Raw genomic sequence first — 19555 nt, forward strand, 5'->3', positions numbered from 1 at the left:
CCAAATCCCACGCCCCATCGAGTCTGCAACCGGTCAGCACTCCGTACGAGGTATGAGAAGGAAATTCCGGGACTTACTCGAAGCTGCATCTCGCCCGACCTGTACGATTCCATGCCGTCGCGAGCACGGATGGCGTCTTCGCGGCTGATCATTTTGATGAAGGCATGACGTTTGTCGATGTTGACAATGCAGGTCTGAACGATACCGAACTTGCTAAAGAGCCCGCGAAGGGCAGATTCCGAGGACCTGAAGGCCAGTGCAGTTAGTGGAAACGAACGATGGAATTTAGGGATGCCATAGCGATTGAGGAACTTACGTGACACCGCCGACAAACAGGGTACGGCTCAGAACTGCGCAGGGTTGGAGGGTTAGCCATTTTGTGGGGGGGGGGTCGTTGGAGGGAGGCCACAATTCCGTCAGGGTCACACACCTTTGATGTTGTTTTGACCGATAGAATAGTCCCACTCGATGATCTTCTTGCCGGGAGGAGGCAAGGCTGGGTCCTTGCGGGGGGAAGGAGAGCGACGTCTGCGGCCGGGAGGGCTGCGTTGACGATAGTCGTTGGCGCGGCGGCCACGCGGATCCCCGGCGCGGCGACCGGGCGAGTCGCCATGATACTCGCCGTAGACGGGGCTGTCACGGCGACGAGGGGGGGAGGGACGACGGTCCCAGCCGGGCGAGCGAGAACGACCGCGGTGATACTGACCGGGCGGGGAGCGCATGAAGTCGCGCGGGTCGCGGTCAAAGTCACGTGCCTGCGAGTCGGGACGGGGGCCCCAGGCATTGGCATTGACGTTCTGGCCCGGCATGCTGAAGCCGCCCGGCGCCTGGCCGGCTGTCATGTTGGTCAGGAGCTGCAGGGCGGGGAGCCACTGCTCTTGCGGGATTCCCTGCGCGGCCAAGGCCTGCAACAGCTGGAGCTGCTGCTGCAGAGGATCCGGCGCCATCGAGGGCGTCTGCTGAGTCGGTGCTGCAGTGGCCTGCGGCAGTAGCGCCGCCAGTGGGTTTGGCGCGGCGCCCAGCGGATTGGGAGTCTGGCTCTGGCTCTGCGGCTGGACCAGCGCCGGGTTCGCACCGGGGACACTCCCCAAAGCCGCGAACGGCGTTCCCATCACTCCCGCAGCATAAGGATTTACGCCAGCCTGCCCGTTGGAAGGGTGGGAAGCCGGGTCTACGGATGGCGGCATGGGAGGCGCAACGGTACTCGGCTGGCCCAGGGCATGAAGAGGGTTAGTCGGCGGCGCCACTGGCGGCGCCGGCGCCGGCGCTGCGGTGTTCTGCTTAGCCATGTCCGCCAGGGCCTTCAGGATACTGGAGGTGTCGGGGGCTGATTGAGCAGGGGTCGACGAGCTTGCACCATTAGCCGCTTGCTGCTGTTGTTGCTGCTGCTGCTGCGGACCTCCAAGCGGGATATAGTTCGGGGCCGGAGACCCTTCAGGAGTCGTGGATTCCACATCTATGACACATCAGAGAAACATTCTCAACCAGCATCGCGGGTTTGCTTTGATGAGAAGGAGAATAAAAAGAGAGGGAACTGGGCTTACTGTGCGATGCGGGCGCATTTAGTTTGTCCTTGAAGGAGGTAAGCATAGGAGCGGGAAAGGTGTATCCACGCTCCCAGATATCAACCAGTTTCCTGATTTTTTCCTATATGAAGACACATGCCAATACGTAAGTTGCACTATTCGCCACGGGGCCGGTTCTATGCAGAGAATGGGGAGTATATAGCGGGAGATACGTAGATCAAGACTTATAAAGGCCAGGACGGGATCCACGAAGAGATCACCGCGTCTTACTGGCCCTATGCATGACCGCAAGTCTCGTGGAAATTCGACGATTCTTCGCATATTGCATCTAGAGCGTACCTTTTGATCTTCGGGAGCATTGTTTATGATATCAGTCATCAAGACAGGTAATAATTCGGTCACTCTGTTAACGCCAGCGGCAAAGGTTCCGTCCGGAGCGGCACTGCCAGGCGGCTGTCCTGCCTTGCGCGCTGCTTCTACCCACTGTCGAGTTACAGAGTCTACGACATAGAGTACGCCCAATTTGTGTGTTCCTGGTGTCTTTTTGAAGTGTGTATAGATCTTCTGGATGAGGACGGATTCGTTCTGCAGCGGACAATAACGGTTAGCCGGGTCGCCCCCCTTCGTCCAGCGCGATTCGATTCGAGGGATGGGGATGCATTACCTGAACGTTCGCCGTACAAAGCGAGGTGATACTGTTGATCTTAGAACCCGAAACACCCGGGGGTTTAAGAGCAAGCATAGACTGGAGATAGCTATCCAGTTCTGCTACAGCAGAAGACATGGTGGGCGGAGTATTATTAGGGTTGGTAACCCGGTTCCAGTACGGAAAAAAGAACGGAAGAAATGTGGTCCAAGGGTGCTTGATTATCGCCTCCGATAGATAGAGGTCACCGGCTGCCGGAGGATACCAGGGATCAGGCCGTTTCTACCGGGGGATCCCGTACTGAGTGCTGATAGAGTATTGTGATGGTTTCTTAAGAGTGAGATATCAGAAGATTCTCAAAAATCTTGGCCTCCCAACGTATGGAAAAAAGTGATGTCTTAAGCGGACTCCTGATCGTGTCACTACGGACTTGCGAGCGTACACAGGCACCCACAGGAGAATCCCGCCTACAGCTGGAGCACAGCCAAGCGATCGTGTCCAGAGCGTTGCGACTCGCGAACGAGCACGTGTACACGTATGTACGAGCTAAAGGTGAGAGATGTCAAAAGAGCTGGGAAGATGATGCAGGCAGGTGAGTGAGGTGAAAATGATGAAGTTACGATGTGGGCGACGCGGTGAATGACAGAAAGGAGATGAAACTCGATGATAAAGGGCGGTTTGGAAAAAGAAGAAAGGAGGCGTTCAAAGGGAAGGAGTTTGGCGAGGAGGTCAGGTGAGGGAAAATTTCCCTACCGCCGCTAGTCCCGAGCGGGCAGTCTTTGGCCTCAGGCCGCAGTAGATCACATGGTTTCACGTGCGCCACGGGGGCTGAGTTGGGCTGGACTGACTCAGCACCGTCGGTGAATCAAAAGGGCTAAACTACTAACTCCGTAGGTACACAGCATGAATCGTTATGCCGTGAGGGCCGGGTTCCACTGCAAGAATATTTCTGCATACTCCGTAGGCTCTCGGAGTATATCTAGGGTTTATAGAGTACGGGTGCTTGAGCATGTCAACATAAAAGGCTCTTTTTCCCAACACCGGCATGCTGACTCCTGAGTATCCACCTGTTGGTGGTTATCATAACCACTCCATAGGAACACACATTATGATGGAGCATGATGGAAAGTAGCGATTGTTGGCCGTGTACCGAGTCTGCCGACGTCATTCCCTTAGCACTACTCCGTTTACGGAGCGCCGAAGATCGTCAATAATATCCCGTGCTGGTTCAATGTTAGGAAAAGAAAGGATCATATCTCGTAGATATCCGGCTCATTTAAGCTGTCCATGACTCCGGAATTCCGAAGATAAGATCCCACCGTGATCTGAGGGCTCTACGTCCTACAAAGGCTACGTAATAAGAAGTGCCTGGATGGAGTATGGAGGGCTGGCTTAACTTGCTCAACTTGCTTAACAGAATACCGTGTTCTCGGTAAGTAGAGGATTTCGTACTCGATCAATGTACCTTGTGAAATTCCATAGTGCCCATTACGCCATTCGTCCAGTTACCCCGTACTCCGTCTTTGTACGGAGTATCTGGAAGTACCTTCGAGGTAGCGTGTGCGGGTCGATGACAGAATAAAAATCTCTCGGGAGACCGGGCGGACGCGGTGGGAATGGCGTTACCGTACCGTACAAGATCCCGACCTCAAGTCTTCGTTGCCGGTCGTTACCCGTACAATCCGCGTACCGGCTGTACCGTTACGGCCAGATGGAAAAAAAAGGCCCGTCCCAAGAGCTTCTCCCGAGTCTCCTTAGCATCTTTTCTTTCTTTCTTACCTCTTCCCCCATCCTCCTTCCTCTCCTTTTCTACTCTTCAACCACATCCCCAAGGTTGTTCAATCATCATGGCCTCCACATTGCGACTTGGAACCTCCGCTATTCGGTCCACCACTCTGGCCAGCAAGCCGACTGTCCAGTCTGCTGCCTTGAATGGCTTGCGCTGCTACTCTACCGGCAAGGCCAAGGTATGTTCACCCTTCGGATTGTTCGGCCACCGTCCTTACTACCTTTGCTAACCTCGTATGCTCTTGATCTAGTCCCTGAAGGAGACTTTCGCCGACAAGCTTCCCGCTGAGCTCGAGAAGGTCAAGAAGCTCAGGAAGTACGCATCCGTCCTGCCTCGGGTCACACATTACCATCATTGCTAACCACTTATTCGAACACTTGTAGGGAGCATGGCCACAAGGTGATTGGCGAGGTCACCCTTGACCAGGCCTACGGTGGTGCCCGTGGTATCAAGGCCCTGGTTTGGGAGGTACTACTTGGCTCTTTGATCTCAATTCTCTACGAACCCTGGCTAAATTGAAATCCAGGGCTCTGTTCTGGACTCCGAGGAGGGTATCCGTTTCCGTGGCCGCACCGTAAGTCTTAGCTCTGCCTATGCCATTTAGATTTCGTCTAAAAATCGGCCAGATTCCCGAGTGCCAGGAACTTCTCCCCAAGGCCCCCGGTGGCGAGGAGCCTCTCCCCGAAGGTAAGGAAAAGTCAACCGACAGGGACCGGTACATTGAATCCATCAAAACGCGTTGCTAATGGACTACAGGTCTCTTCTGGCTCCTGTTGACCGGTGAAGTCCCCTCCGAGCAGCAGGTTCGCGACCTGTCTGCCGAATGGGCTGCTCGCTCCGATCTCCCTAAGTTCATTGAGGAGCTTATCGACCGCTGCCCCAGCACTCTGCACCCCATGTCCCAGTTCTCGCTGGCCGTCACTGCCCTCGAGCACGAGTCTGCCTTCGCCAAGGCCTACGCCAAGGGCATGAACAAGAAGGACTACTGGAACTACACTTTCGAGGACTCGATGGACCTCATTGCCAAGCTGCCTACCATTGCCGCCAAGATCTACCGCAACGTCTTCAAGGACGGCAAGGTCGCCCCTATCCAGAAGGACAAGGACTACTCCTACAACTTGGCCAACCAGCTCGGCTTCGGCGACAACAAGGACTTCGTTGAGCTCATGCGTCTGTACCTCACCATCCACTCTGACCACGAGGGTGGCAACGTCAGCGCCCACACCACCCACCTTGTCGGTAGCGCTCTGAGCTCCCCTATGCTCTCTCTCGCCGCCGGTCTGAACGGATTGGCTGGTCCTCTCCACGGATTGTAAGTTGTAAAAGCGTGTGTGAACCATCGAGAAGAAATGGCATGGCTAATTGTTCGTTTTCAATAGGGCCAACCAGGAGGTGCTTAACTGGCTCACCAAGATGAAGGCCGCCGTTGGCAACGACCTCAGCGACCAGGCCATCAAGGACTACCTGTGGTCTACCCTGAACGCTGGTCAGGTCGTTCCTGGCTACGGCCACGCCGTCCTTCGTAAGACGGATCCCCGTTACGTTTCCCAGCGCGAGTTTGCCCTTCGCAAGCTCCCTGATGACCCTATGTTCAAGCTGGTCAGCCAGGTTTACAAGATCGCCCCTGGCGTCCTGACTGAGCACGGCAAGACCAAGAACCCCTTCCCCAACGTCGATGCCGTAAGTTACACTCTCCCCAACGCCCGCATCTTTCAGCGAGCTGCAACGAATGCTGACTTTGGTTTAGCACTCTGGTGTCCTTCTGCAGTACTACGGCCTGACTGAGGCCAACTACTACACCGTCCTGTTCGGTGTCTCCCGCGCCCTTGGTGTTCTTCCCCAGCTGATCATCGACCGTGCTCTGGGTGCCCCCATCGAGCGCCCCAAGAGTTTCAGCACTGAGGCCTACGCCAAACTGGTCGGTGCCAAGCTCTAAACACGTTCCATGAATTGTAAAAGACGGAGGAGATGTATCTTGTTATGATTAAATATTATATTGTATTATTTTTCTTGTGTTGAAAGAATTCCTTTTTCTTCGCCATAATTAGACGGGACGAGATGAGTGTTGAGTGTTTCAGTACCATTATCCATATGATATAGTATAGGACTTGGGGTCAAGCGGGTCCTAGTCAGCACATTCGATTTTTCTATTTTTCGCCCATCGATCAATGGATCGGTAGATTGAACCGACCCCGGTTTTCAGGGAATGCGCCGAAAGTACGGGGGACGGACGAGGGTTTCGGAGGTGCATTTCCATTGTGATGGACAGATGCTTGACTATAGAATATATTCATACAGTAGGGAACACTCCGTCGCCCGTACGGAGTACTCAGGAATAGTACATACTACATACCTACCGTACTCCGTAACTCCATACATCTCGCGGGTCGGCAACGGCAACAGACGATCCTTCCCTTCTTTTCAGGCGAGGCGGACCGAGCCCGAAGAAAGGGGGAAAGCTGGACTGGGATGTACTCCGTAGAAAACAGTCCGCTCAACCGTTCAGGCCAACTTGTTGGGAGCGCCCGGTTTACTCCGTCGGGTCAACCACACCGCCAGCCCGGAATCGGCCTAGTCGCGCCCCAATTGTTTTGTTTTCTTCTCTTGTGGTAAAATTAGATTTCCGAGTCGCAGAATCCGCCGCGCCTGAGGCCGCCAGGCCGCCAGGCTGTCGGCCGGGCGATCGTTGTTCCCGTCCCCAGCAGGGCGCTTTGTCTTAGCGCCTACGGAGTGCTCCGTATCTACTCCGTAAGTTCCTGATTCCCCTGCTAGCTAAGCTGCTAGTATAGCATCTACGGTGTACTGCTCAGCCTGCTCCAGGCTCTCTGTCCTCCGACCTTTCTCGTACTCTGTTTTATATTTCCCTTCCTTCCGCTTCCTTCTCCCGTTTCTTTCCTCCTTCCCATTCTCTTTCCTCCGCTTATCGCATCTTGACTTGCTTCCGTCCAATCCCCGTTCACTTTCCTCCATTTCTAATTCCGACCGGACTGTTGGTTTCTCCAATCTAGTCTGCCAACTCCCTTCCGTTTCCTGTGATCCCTTAAAGCTACGAAGCCCCCTACATCCCTTGGTCAGGGCCCCTTTCAGTGCTCCCCAAGGTCAGACATGTCTACTACTACTGCCGGAACGGCCTCTACTGGCCCCACGCTCGAGAAGAAGCCCGTGAAGTTCAGCAACTTGTTGCGTATGTGATTCCTCCCCTCCCCTTGGGGAACGTGGTAGATACGATGGATCGGCGCTGATGGTATACTCACTATAGTGGGCGCTGGGCTTAACATGTTCGAGTAAGTACCATCTCCCTACAAAGAACGCTTCCTTCTTGTCGTACCTGCCATGTGCTAACACGCGACCACAGGGTCACTTCTTTGGGACAGGTAATTCCGTTCTCGGACCCGGATTCTTGGGTATCGGACCTTGCTGACATGTGAATAAGCCGCTGGAAGTGATCAAGACAACCATGGCCGCGAATCGGGGCGACAGCTTCGCCGGCGCTATGGGTCGGATATGGGGTCGTGGCGGGATCCTCGGTTGTAAGTGACATCCCCCGGCTTCCGACTACCGGACTAGTGTGGGGTGCAACAGCTGACGTGGGATAATCCTGCAGATTATCAAGGACTCATTCCGTGGGCCTGGATTGAGGCCTCCACCAAAGGCGCTGTCCTTCTCTTCGTTGCCTCCGAGGCGGAGTTCCGTGCCAAGGTTCTCGGTGCCCCCGACTTCCTCGCTGGTATCACTGGTGGTATGACCGGTGGTATTGCCCAGGCGTACGCGACCATGGGCTTCTGTACCTGTATGAAGACCGTCGAAATCACCAAGCACAAGATGGCCGCCCAGGGTGTAAAACCCCCGAGCACTTTCGCGACCTTTGCGGACATCTACCGCAAAGAGGGTATCCGAGGCATTAACCGTGGTGTCAATGCGGTCGCCATCCGTCAGACCACCAACTGGGGATCCCGATTCGGTCTTTCCCGTTTGGCGGAGTCGGCCATCCGTAAGGTCACGAACAAGACCGAGGGAGAGAAGTTGGGTGCTTTTGAAAAGATCCTGGCCTCCGGCCTAGGCGGTGGTCTCTCCGCCTGGAACCAGCCCATTGAAGTCATCCGCGTCGAGATGCAGAGTAAGACCGAGGATCCTAACCGGCCCAAGAACCTCACCGTGGGCAAGACCTTCAAGTACATCTACGACACGAACGGCATCAAGGGGCTGTACCGTGGCGTCGCCCCTCGTGTGGGATTGGGCATCTGGCAGACTGTTTGCATGGTGGCGCTGGGTGACATGTGAGTTCTCATCTTCCTCTCCTCTCTCCACCCCCTCAAACCCACTTTTTCTTTCCCCGCCGATCTCCAGGCCTTTAATTGATCGCGTCTATCGGTTCAAGAAAAGACGGAGTTGGCTTGTGGGCAGTTCCCATGTGATTACCGAGGATGTCAGTTGTGCTAACCTGTGGGTCTCCGTTACCCCGAATAGGGCCAAGGAAGCCGTCGAAAAACTGACCGGCGACCAAGTCACCGCGAAGCACTAGAGAAGGTTTGAAACACCCTTCCGCCATGCGTGGTCTGCTATGCGGCTTTGAATTGTACACATGATCGGGGAGGATATCAATCGGTCACGAATCGAGACAAGCCGGGCAGCAGGCACAGGTGGCCGCATATGGCGTCCGAAACATAGACGTCCGATTGAATTTCTAGTAGTCATAGTCTGTTCGGGCTATCTATGAATATAATTAATTACATTGTCCCTCTGGACACGCTATTTGCTTTTCTGGACATTGTTCCCTCTGGGACTCGTCGGACTATAGATGGTTTTTGTGGTAGCATTCTCGTGCGTATCCAAGACCAGGTCGCACATTCTCACAATGAAATGTACGGAGATCTTCCTGCAATCTGTTGATTCTGAAGGATACAACCAACAGTTGATCACCGTAGATCACAGTGGCCACATAATCTGAGGACATGCTCCGTAAAGACTTTCACAGTGTGTATGTGTTGGGTGCCTGGGGTGCAATCTGCCAAGCATTTTGCCGCCGCCTAGGGAGACCTTTCTCTTTCTATGTATAAGACTATGAACCAAGAAATAAGTCAAGTAAAAAAGGTATTCGTGGTCATTCCCGTCGGATTCGTTTATCTATGGCACCCGATCCCTGCATCTAAATCGCACATCGCGAGTACTCGTTAATCCTGTTCGCATGCCAATGTAGGTATGACCGGGTATGGACCTATCTCTCCCCCAGTATATATATACCAAGTCCAAGAACCTGTCACGTCTTACAATGCGTTCTTTATCTACACCGTAACCGAAAACTAGGCGTTAGTTGGACAGTTCCAACACGTAGAATACTACTACTACTACATCGAGATCATAACTTCAAGACGGGAGCAGATCGAGTAAGGTACAGTTGTATTACAGCCACACAACGAGCTACAGCCACATAACAATAAAAGATATCTGCGAAGATGGATCTAGACACATGAGAAAAAGGGATAAGGGTGGAGGGGGAAAGGCGTTGACGCTGTTTTTTCCAAGCCAGTCTAAGTATGTAGGGTTTACATTTTAAACGGTCAGACCCAAGTCCTCGGCGTAGGGGAGCTGGAAGAGGTCTCCGACGGCGGCATAGGAGGCCTTGCCGGAAAGGAAGTTCTTGGCAACCTGCAAGAAGAAATGGCGGGTTAGTTTCCAACAAAGCATTCGATCGAATGAGACCAAGGGGACTTACATCCTTAACCTGAGCCTCGGTGACGCTGTCGATGCCCTGAGCGATCTCGCTGATCTGGTAGGGCTTGCCACCGTGGACGAGGGCGGATCCGCTGGCCTCGAGGCCAGTTTCAAGGGTCTGGGCAGACTCGAGAGCACGGAACTTGGCCAGAGCGGTGGCCTTCTTGATGTCCTCGCTGGCGATCTCGCCGGCGGCGGCCTTCTTGAGGAAGTCGACGGTGGTCTTGCTGGCGGACGCGACCTTGTCGGCCTTGCCGGAAAGCGTAACGGTGAACAGGCCGGCGTCGGAGTAGGTGTGGTTCTTGGTGGAGGCCCGGACGTGAGAGAAGCCCTGGGTGACCTGGGACAGGAGCGAGAAGCCAGGAGTCCACTTGATCGTGGACTCACCGCCGAGAAGGGCAGCGAGGACGGAAGCCTCGGGCTTGTAACCAGAGGTTCCGAAAGCGCTGGAGCCGGGGAAAGCGATCACAACGGCGTTGCCGGCCTTGGAGGAGATACGCTGCTCACCTCCGTAGTACTTGGAGGCGGTGGAGGGCTTCAGCGAGTACTGGCTGGCGCTGCCAGTGCTGGGGAGCTCCTTGAAGAAGTCACCAACCCACTTGGACAGGTCGGCGGAGTTGGGGCCGCTGCCAACAAGGGCGATGTTGGACTTGGCGTAGGCCTGCTGGGCGTATTCCTGGAGGGCCTCGGCAGAGAGGTATTTCTCGAAGGGGACGGTGAGAGAAGGAGTGATGGTCTCACCCAGGCCACGGTGGAAAGCCAGAGCGTGGGCAGCGTCAACAGCGAGCTCCTCGGGGTTGGCCGAAAGGGCCTGTTGTCTGTACTTCAGAAGCTTGAGAACAACCTCGTCCAACTCGTGAGCTGTCAAGGGAAGGCGGGAAAAAAAGTCAGGTTAGACACATCCTGCTCGACTGCGGAGACTTATCAATGCCGTGCATCGACTTACCAGCAAACTTGGTCTGAGAAGCGACCTCAGCCAACAGCTCCGCGAAGTAGGGGAGGTCATTGGCGAGGAACTTGGCCTTCAGGACAATGTTTTCACGCGAGTGTGACGAGGAAACTTCACCGCCCAGCAGTTCAACCTCCCGAGTAATCCGCAACGCCGACCGTTTGAGGGTAGTCTATCAATTGAGCGAAGGAGTTAGATTCCGTGTGATCAGGAGGTGTAGTAGGGCCAGAGCGCGCTGCCATTGAGTGTTCGGGGGCGGACGAACCTTGAAGGCGAAGTATTCGAGGGCATCGGCGAAGCCAGGGAAAGGCTGGTAACGGGGGCCAGCCTTAGCAACCAGAGCGAGGGTGCCCGTAGGACCGGCAACCTCTCTGTTGGCGACCTTCACGCCGGCAGACTCAGACACGTCGTACTGAAGACCAGGAGTCACGGCAGAGGCCATACCCCGACGGCTGCTGGCGGCAGCACCCTGGAGCGCACGGGGCGCATTTCGGCTGAAAGCAGACCGCGATAGCATCATCGCATGTGTCGGAAAAGAATTGGAGGAGAGGGAATGAGGACAGCCGGAAGGCTTGACAGCAATTGAAATGGTGGTGGGGGGAGGGGGGAAGGGGAGGAGGAGGAGAGGAGAGAGCCAGTCGGCGGACGGGTTGGAAACGATGTCTGAAAAGCTTCAAGATGCCTGATTACTCGCCGTCTGATTGGCCCAAATGGCGAGCGCGGGCGGAACCGGCTCGGCCTGCTCACGTGACATCACATGACCCCACGTGAGCCGCCGGCGATTTTCTTATCGCCGGTCCTTGAGCATCTGCACGAATTCAACGAATTCATCTTGTCGGCGCCTTCCCTTATGCCCCAGCTCCGGTGACCCTTACGGCCTCTTCTAGAGAATCTCGAGAGTCGCGGCGTTCTCTAGAAGGTCCTCCGACATGACCTCGCAAGTATGCGATCTTCACCCGATTGATTGTTCCTGTTCATATACCCCTCCAGCTGCTGACCCAAGGGTGCATAGTATGCTGCGGAGCTATGCACGCTCCTCATTGAGGATAATTTTGGCGAGCTTTTCTCGGTATGCTTGGAACCAATATGGCCCCGCCGGGGAGCCTCTCACGCTGATACTTCCATGTGTGACCGGTAGCGCATTTTCTCGACCCTCCTTCGCTACGATCGACTTTCCCTCCCCCGTCTGAAATACTACTCTCGTCTTTCGGACCGTCAGCTTCACCATGGTCTTGCCGCCATGATCCAGCAACATCTTATATACCACTACACCTCATTCGATGAAGGCGTCACGTACTACGCACCAAACATGCAGTCGGCATACTACCTTGTCCGGTCCGGGAAGATTGTGGAGTTTATAGAAGACCGGCTGGGAAACTACGCAGCGAAGGTTATGTCGACTATCCTTTACCTCGGCCACGCGCAAGTGAGCTATCTCGAAACGCTCCCCGATCTACAGCCTGAACCTCTCGACTCGAACGGAGCCGCCGCCGAAGAAAATGGGGATGCGCATGAAACAGCTGAAGCCAATGGCGAGCATGCGACTTCTGAACGACCCGCTCGTCTTCATCCGACGCTCAAGGCTTTGGCGGGACACGGTTACATATCGCGGGTTAGGGAAGCGCAGTTCCAAAGTTACGCTGATAACGTGTTGGACATCGAGCGCGCAATCAAGTCAAAGCCCGATGTAAAGGCTATGAAGGGCAAAAAACTCGAGGAAACGGTCCTTGAGGGAACACTCAACTTGCTTCGGGAGAGACTAGATGGGGATCTGACTCGTGGTCTGATGTTCAACGGAGTTCCGCGAGGAGCAAAACGAAAGCATGACAATGCAGCCTCCACAACTGCCAATGGGCAGACTCAGTCGGACTACGCTGCGGTTGACGAGGACGAGGAGGGAGAGGAAGAAGAGAATGAATGGTCTGATGACGAGATGGGCGAAGACACAATACCAATGGAGGTGAGACTACCAGCCCCTCTAGAATCCTTGCATTTTCTTTCGTTTATTTTCTTCCTTGTCTTGCGCGCGTGCCCACTGACCTATCACCCTAGTCCGGAATCACTGTCCGCGTAAACTACGAAAAGCTTGACGTTGCTCTCCGCAATCGTCGCTTCCTCGATCTCGCAGAGCATGATTCGTCTTCAGCAACCGTCCAGGTCTATGAATGCCTTCTCCGTCGCATTGAATATCAAACACAACAGTGTCGGGATACCACCGAGATACCCCGCGAAGGCGAAGAGGGAGAACAGTACTCAGCCCCGGTCCTCCTCAAAGCAGTATGTGAAGATGTCGATCCCCGGTTGGACCTTGCCGGGTCCATTGGTCCCATGGAAGTTCCTCAACCCGTCAACAAACGCGGCAAACGACCGCTGGATGACGATGTTAATAGTGGAGGGCCAAACGGGCTACAATCTGGGGGCAACCGCACCTATGAAGTCGACCAACACCTCTCTCTTCTCGCACAGCCTCCCTTCAACCTCACCTCCAAGCGCATGGTGTCAGGACTGATTAGCTGGACCGTCGAATTCCGCCACCTAGCCCGCAAGCTACGCCATCTCGAATTAGAGCGGATGATAGAAGCACGGTACGGCGACGTCGCCTTGCGGGTGATCCGCGTGCTCCACGCCAAGGGTAAACTGGACGAGAAGCGACTCCAGGAAATCAGTCTCCTACCGTTCAAAGACCTGCGACAGGTCCTTGCGAGCATGCAAGCGGGAGGGTTCGTGGATCTACAAGAGGTGCCGCGCGACGCGCAACGACAGCCCTCGCGCACAATCTATCTCTGGTACTACGATCCGGATCGCATCCGGAACAGTGTGTTGGAAGATACCTACAAGGCGATGTCTAGGTGCCTACAGCGCCTGCGGTTCGAGCGAAGTCGATTGAAGGAGTTTCTGGAAAAGACTGAACGCAGCGACGTGAAAGGAAACGAGGAGCGGTATCTGTCCGAAGCGGAATTGACCCTATTAGAGCAGTGGAAGGCTAAAGAAGCGTTGTTGATAGGGGAAGTGTCTCGGCTGGATGAGATGGTGGCCGTCATGAGGGATTATTAAAAACGATCGTATGACGAGCAATGAAATATAAAAAAAGATATCATTAATCAAGGGTAATGCGTTGGATCCAAAAGTCGGTGATAGATTCAGTGGTCAACAGCCAGGCGTAGGGCGTTTGACGGTCTACCAGGTTTCTGACTTGGGAGAAAGTTGCAGAAGACCGGGGAATGAAGGAAATAAAAGTAGCACCGTAGTATATAGTAGAACAAGACAATCGAAAGCTACATTCACATAAAACGGAGACCTAAGATGAAATTAGATGAACCAAGTGGGAATATCAAAAGCTAACCACCCCATTTATACATGTAGAATTGAAATGACAACATCCTCTCCGGTCGTGATATTAACATTCTGTCCTCAAACGTGGAGTCGTAAAACATCTCGCGTAACATACATCTCTCTTTCTAGAGAAGATGCATCCCACAAGAGCGCACTCGCATCTCCGCACGTAGCCTCAAGAGCCACGCAGAGTCATTCTATTTCACACCCTCGGTGCCTGTTTCTCCCTGGGTGGACTTGCTTAATGACTCACTCTCAGAACCGGGCACTCCATCGCCGGTGGCTTTGGAGGTCTCGAGCCGGGTCTCAGCTGCGGTCAGCTTGCCTTTGGTCTCCTCGAGCTCTTGCTTGAGGGCTTTGATATAATCGATGGCCATTTCCACCGTACTGGCCTTGCTGACCTGTTGATTTCCAGCCTTCTCCTTTTCTTTATCCACCCCTTTCGCATTACATAGGGCTTCTTCCTTGGCATTTTTCATGTGGAAAAACTCCGCCGGAATGAGGGTTTCGATCTCTTTGAGCGCATTATTGATGCGATTACGACGACCCTGCTCGGCGAGTTTGTGATTGGTTCGCTTGGAACTCAGGTTCTCGGCCAAAGTCTCGGGGTAAGAGACTCCGGGAAGAAGAGTGCCATCCAAGATGTGCTGGTAGTTGGACTTGGATGCTAGATACAGCGCGGACGTCTCGCCCGAGATTCCTACGATCGACACACCCGTTAGCTAAGGTAAAATGAAGCGCAAGTGCCAGTCAGAACATTGGGATACACACCGTCTCCACGGACTAGAGGCTGGATGCTGGGACTGATCTTGGGGCGCAAATTGGGACTGGCGTGTGTCGAGCTGAGACTCGGTCGTTTCCGATTTGAGGGACCCAATTTGGGCGTGTCCGATTTCTTGGCTACCGGTCCGCTGGGGGAAGGCATGGCGATGGCGCGCGGACTGGGGGCGAGGGAACCGGCGCTTCGCTCCGTGTTCGAGGCCGATTTAATCTCGAGAGCCGGGGTAATGCTGGCGGACGTCGCCGGCGACGCCGGCTCTGTACGAATGGAGGTGTCAATGCGGTTGACTCGAGGACGAGAAAGATGCGCCGCGGGGGTGGAAGCTTCGGGGAGAACGACATCCTCCATGATATCGTCGTGCGACTCGGACGGCCCGTTTTGAATCTGGCCCGGGGGCTGAGGGGCTACATTGGGACTGGGTTGGGACCGGTAAATGCGCATTAACATAGCTGGAGTAGCCGGCTCGCTGGTCTCCGACTGCGGGCCAACCGCAGGGGATCTTCGAGCCGGAGGGAGGGCTGGCGGAGGCATCAAGGGTTCAGAGAGGGGCTCCGGGGAGACGGAATCTTGTCCAGAACTTTCGTTGCTTCCGAATCGAAGGCTGCTGCCACCTAAAGGTCGATTCTTCGGGTCTCCCTGGTCCTGAGCAAGGCCGTTCAGAACTTCGTCGGAATTGATGTTCAACAGGGACTTCTTCCGCGTTTGGGGCCGCACGGAGGGAGACTGCTGCTTCTTCGCACGGGCAGAGAACGTCTTGGTGGTTGAAGTTCCGCGACGATGTTTGCGCGTCAAGCCCGGGGAAGAGGGGGCAGACGAGGCAGGAATGGCGTTGTCGGCCGGCGACGGCATGAATCCCATGTCGGACAACTGGGCGGCGGCCGGGAAAGGATAGCCGTTCGAGTTCGCATTTTGGGCTTCAAGGGCCGGCGAGGTGAGCGGAGTGAAGTACTCCCCAGGGATGGTGTACTCCGGAAGCCGAAATTGAGTTTCCAGCGGAGTCATGGCGGGCGAAACAAGGGGGGTGTAGAGAGCCTAGGTGGAAGCGGGCGCGTGCATTAGCCATACGCACGCCAATGAACGGACCGGCGAGTCACGGTGCATCTTACCTGTTCCTCGTTCAGACGAGCATACCGGTCGTACATCTCCTGGTTTTCTTCTATGCGCTGGGGGTACGTGGCCGCGTTGCCCTGAAGTTCAATGCTGTTGGGAGTCGGCGGGATCACCTGTTGGCCATGAGGGATGTATGGCTGCGTCACGGGTGGACAATGGGAGTGGCGATGCGACTGGTTCTGCGCAGGCGGTTGCGATTGCGAATGCTGGAAGAACGCAGGCTTCTGGGCGATGAAGGCCGGGGTTAAGGGGGAGGAGTAGGACGAGGAGATGGCAAGCTGCGGCTGCCCTTGATTCCCGACGGAATAATCTCCCATGGCGCGATTGTATGACGACGGCTGAGTAGCGATAGGGTCGGTGTCCATTCGAACGAGCTGTTCTTGGGCGGACGGAGCGGTGGAGGCAGGCATGGAGATAGGATGGGCGATCGAGCGCTGGGAATGAGGATCGGCGGAGCCCTGCCCTTCGAGGTCGGGGAAGTGCATTCCAAACTCGAGGAAATTGGAGAATTCATCGTCACCGGGGCCTGCAACGTCCGGCCAGGACAACGGATGATCTTGTTCCATTGGGATCGATTGCTTCTTTTTTCTGGGAGATTGCGCTCAGGGTTCTAGTCGGTTGTCCACCCTGCCCTTCTCTTGAATATCTTTAGTAATTCACTCCTCCGGTAATTCTTCTTCTTTTCTTTCTTTTTTTCAAAATTGTTGATTTTCTCCTGCCGTCGGGGAGAGAGAGAGAGAGAGAGAGCCTCGGTATGTCAAATATCGGGGAAGTCAATGTCATCAAAAGAACAAACGATTGAAGAAGATAATATCAATGAAGACGACCGACAGGAGAAGAAAACAAGAGATTAAGAGCAGGATTATTGGTAACTAGATAGATTGCCGGACATGATGACGGTGCGTGGGGGAGGGGTTTTGTTGGATAGGATTTTGACCGTGAATATCAAGAAAATGAATGATACCCCTCCACGACCGGGGATCGGATGGAAAAGAAGAAGCGCAAAGGCAAGAAGAAGAGGGAGAAGGGAGAAAGAGAAGTAACTAGTGGGAGGATAGAAGCGAGAAGCGAGAATACGATTTCAGCCGGGGGGGCTGATTGGATGGGCTAGACATCGATCTAGGAAGGTAAGTCGGTCTTTGCAGTCGGTCTAAGAGACTTAAGACTAAGGTAAGTCTTTTCGGTCGAGGGGGTTAATTAAGAGGGAAGAAAACGAATCGGAAGAGAGACGAAGGTACCTTTTTTTGGGCGCAGAAGGAGCAACCGTGGAAAAGGCGTGCGTGGCAATAGTCCGCCCCGGTGCGTCCCACTCCGGTATTATACGGAGTCCCTTTACTGTACGGTAAATCTGCGGGGTCGTGACTTTCGAAGTCGTGAAGTCGTGACCTGATAACGTGACATGACATAAGGCCATCCTCCTCCATCCCCATCTTCAGTCTGGTGTTCAACTTTCCACTTCCATACACCATCTGTCTGTCGTCTACTTCGGGTTGACTTCGCCCTCCTCGCTGTCCATCATGAGGCCGCCCGTTCCAGACCTCGCGTTACCACAGTCCCGCAAGTCTTCCTCGCCCGACCAGCGGTGGATCGATCCCCGCAGCGCTGCCCCCGCGACGTTCTTTCTAGCCCGCGAAACTCCACCCGATGAGTTGGAGTCGGGAGATAGCATGTATGGCGTCCAGAGTCTCGAAGAGACCGTCCAGCAGACCAGCCTAGTCGCTTCTCAGTGGGAGCCTGAGCACGCTCAAAGCATTTCCGATCCTTTGTCTCCCCTACCGTCTCATCCTGCTCGTCGCAAATCCACCGTTACCCCCTTCGACTCGTTCCACCTCACCAGCCGAGAACCGTCCCTGCCCTCCTCTCACCCGACCTCCCCTCGCCCATTGACGCCTCTGAACCTCGACACTCCCGATGACCCGGTCTCTCTTCCCAGCAGTCCCAAGTCAATCTCCAACCAATCCATGCGACATCTGGACGAAATCTCCATCACCGATGATCTGAGTAGCCAGGCAATTGCTTCCGGGGAGGAGGACGATGACCCCCGCCCGCCGTCCGGCGTGGGTCCCGACAGTACCTCCCAGCTAATAATGCCCAGTATCAGGATGCCTAGCCGGAGACCGTTTACCGACCACGGGAAGACTATGGGACGCCTAAAGGTGCTCATAGCGGGCCCTCCTGGTGAGTATGAAAATACCCCCCGTGGGTCGGTGTTTCTCCAGGGTATACAGGTCCTGTATTGATTGCAGAACAACCAGATTCCGGAAAGACCTCCCTCGTCAAGGCTATTGTCCAAACATGCGAGGATATTGTTCACGTGGATCCCTTTCCCTCCCCCACCCCTCCCTCGAAACCCTCTAGATCCAACGTTCCCCATGGCCTGCCACCGGCCGTTTCGGAAATATATGCCAGTACAAAACCGTACCCCGTTTGGTGGTCGGACCTGGAAGACTCGCGTGTTCTGCGACGGCGAAAGAGTACCGGTGACCTTGTGCTGGAGCGTAATATCTGCTTTGTCGACACATCGGCCAATTCCTCGACCCGTGCAGGACAGACCGATGCTATTATTCACTACATGCATCAACAGCTTGTCCGGGCGATAGCGTCGCTTCACCGTCCTAACCACGATTTCCAAAACATGCTAGCAGGCAATGGCGGTGCCCAGGTGGATGCCATCCTGTTTCTCATCTCTGAGGGTAGGCGCCCTTCATGTGTATCAATCAGGTGGGTCGGAGGCTCACACGCTGGCAGAAACACTTTCCGTAGATATTGATTGCATGCGCAAGCTCAGCGAATGGACGAATGTCATTCCCGTAATCCCCAAATCTGACCTCCTAGGTCCTGACCAGCTTCGCGCCCTCAAATCCGCTTTTCACAGTAAGGCGCAGGACGCCGGCGTTAAACCCTTTCTTTTCGGAGATGGATTCTCAGGGGATACTGATGAAGTGAATGGTCGTCTGCCCTTTGCTACCTCGTCCGCCAAGTCTTGTGATGATGACATGATGGATGCCAGCACCTTGATGAGCCCGGACTATGTCCAGCCCTTGGTCGCGTCGGAATTGGCTCTCTTGACCCGAAAATTGTTCGACCGCGAGAACATGGCCTGGATCCGGCATCTGGCTGCCAAAAAGCTTACTCAACGGCAAAGTACGGTTCAGAATGGCCCGATGCCTTCCATTCCCGGCGCTGGCAGTCGTGTCATCCCCAGTTATACTATGGCCCGACTTTCAGACTGTACCCGCCACGAGGAGAAACTGGCTCAGGTTCAGCTGGCGCGCTGGGCCTCGGACCTACAGCAAAGCCTCCAGAACGAACGAGAACGATACACCGCCATAGCGCGCGGAGAACGTGCCGTCTGGCTGACAGAACGACTGGGCGAGTGCGTGGTGGACGGGACCCTCGTGCCCATCACGCAAACCCCGGGGTTTTGTGGCCTTCGGGCCCCTACGGAAAAAGCGGGCGCTCTCCTCGTTCGGACACAATCCGGGCAGAACGTCGAGTATCATCTCACACGAATCAGTCCCCAGGATCCACTTGGTCTCGTCAAGTGGTCCGAGAGCCTCAAACAGCGGGGGTGGGCCCTCGTTCAGATCGTGGGCAGCTTTGGGGTCGTAGGAGGGCTGGCCCTCTGGCTTGCGAAGTCCTGGGGATTGCCGTCTCGAAATCTGTCGGACTGGTGCAGTCCCATTGACTAGTCTTGCCCCCTACCAGC

The 19555-nt window shown here is 54.9% G+C and overlaps 7 protein-coding genes across 8 annotated transcripts; 4 read left to right on the top strand and 3 right to left on the bottom strand.

The window, feature by feature from the left end:
* Positions 1–77: 77 nt before the first annotated feature.
* LDX57_008052 lies at positions 78–2892 on the bottom strand. 2 transcript variants are annotated; one of them, XM_046089774.1, is made up of 4 exons: positions 2191–2892; positions 1866–2111; positions 1545–1647; positions 78–1456 (listed from the first exon to the last, which is right to left on the bottom strand). In XM_046089774.1, the coding sequence occupies exons 1-4, from the start codon at positions 2308–2310 to the stop codon at positions 423–425; spliced, it is 1503 nt and encodes a 500-aa protein (XP_045945746.1). In that variant the 5' UTR covers positions 2311–2892; the 3' UTR covers positions 78–422. The 2 variants fall into 2 exon arrangements, with proteins under 2 accessions (XP_045945746.1, XP_045945747.1); XM_046089775.1 differs by having other exon boundaries at positions 1545–2111.
* A 1127-nt stretch (positions 2893–4019) lies between these two features.
* Positions 4020–5897, top strand: cit1 (citrate (Si)-synthase CIT1; the record flags this gene model as incomplete). Its single annotated transcript, XM_046089776.1, has 8 exons — positions 4020–4139; positions 4212–4276; positions 4345–4429; positions 4488–4535; positions 4588–4648; positions 4718–5273; positions 5341–5641; positions 5709–5897. The coding sequence occupies 8 exons, from the start codon at positions 4020–4022 to the stop codon at positions 5895–5897; spliced, it is 1425 nt and encodes a 474-aa protein (XP_045945748.1).
* A 1169-nt stretch (positions 5898–7066) lies between these two features.
* YHM2 (putative mitochondrial DNA replication protein (Yhm2)) lies at positions 7067–8483 on the top strand (the record flags this gene model as incomplete). The annotated part of the gene is made up of 6 exons (XM_046089777.1): positions 7067–7145; positions 7221–7245; positions 7317–7335; positions 7395–7491; positions 7566–8238; positions 8429–8483. 6 exons carry the CDS (start codon positions 7067–7069, stop codon positions 8481–8483), a joined length of 948 nt encoding a protein of 315 aa, XP_045945749.1.
* A 1028-nt stretch (positions 8484–9511) lies between these two features.
* Positions 9512–11142, bottom strand: QCR2 (ubiquinol--cytochrome-c reductase subunit 2; the record flags this gene model as incomplete). The annotated part of the gene is made up of 4 exons (XM_046089778.1): positions 9512–9607; positions 9675–10534; positions 10620–10794; positions 10888–11142. 4 exons carry the CDS (start codon positions 11140–11142, stop codon positions 9512–9514), a joined length of 1386 nt encoding a protein of 461 aa, XP_045945750.1.
* A 409-nt stretch (positions 11143–11551) lies between these two features.
* On the top strand, positions 11552–13676 carry RPC82 (putative DNA directed RNA polymerase III subunit Rpc82; the record flags this gene model as incomplete). The annotated part of the gene is made up of 4 exons (XM_046089779.1): positions 11552–11563; positions 11635–11691; positions 11761–12582; positions 12675–13676. 4 exons carry the CDS (start codon positions 11552–11554, stop codon positions 13674–13676), a joined length of 1893 nt encoding a protein of 630 aa, XP_045945751.1.
* A 476-nt stretch (positions 13677–14152) lies between these two features.
* Positions 14153–16412, bottom strand: LDX57_008057 (phosphate-sensing transcription factor PHO4; the record flags this gene model as incomplete). Its single annotated transcript, XM_046089780.1, has 3 exons — positions 14153–14655; positions 14727–15768; positions 15843–16412. The coding sequence occupies 3 exons, from the start codon at positions 16410–16412 to the stop codon at positions 14153–14155; spliced, it is 2115 nt and encodes a 704-aa protein (XP_045945752.1).
* A 951-nt stretch (positions 16413–17363) lies between these two features.
* LDX57_008058 (uncharacterized protein) lies at positions 17364–19538 on the top strand (the record flags this gene model as incomplete). Its single annotated transcript, XM_046089781.1, has 3 exons — positions 17364–18024; positions 18102–18539; positions 18595–19538. The coding sequence occupies 3 exons, from the start codon at positions 17364–17366 to the stop codon at positions 19536–19538; spliced, it is 2043 nt and encodes a 680-aa protein (XP_045945753.1).
* Positions 19539–19555: the final 17 nt, after the last annotated feature.

The sequence above is a fragment of the Aspergillus melleus genome (assembly GCF_016097325.1).
Source record: "Aspergillus melleus strain CBS 546.65 chromosome Unknown contig4, whole genome shotgun sequence".
Classification (NCBI taxonomy): domain Eukaryota; kingdom Fungi; phylum Ascomycota; class Eurotiomycetes; order Eurotiales; family Aspergillaceae; genus Aspergillus; species Aspergillus melleus.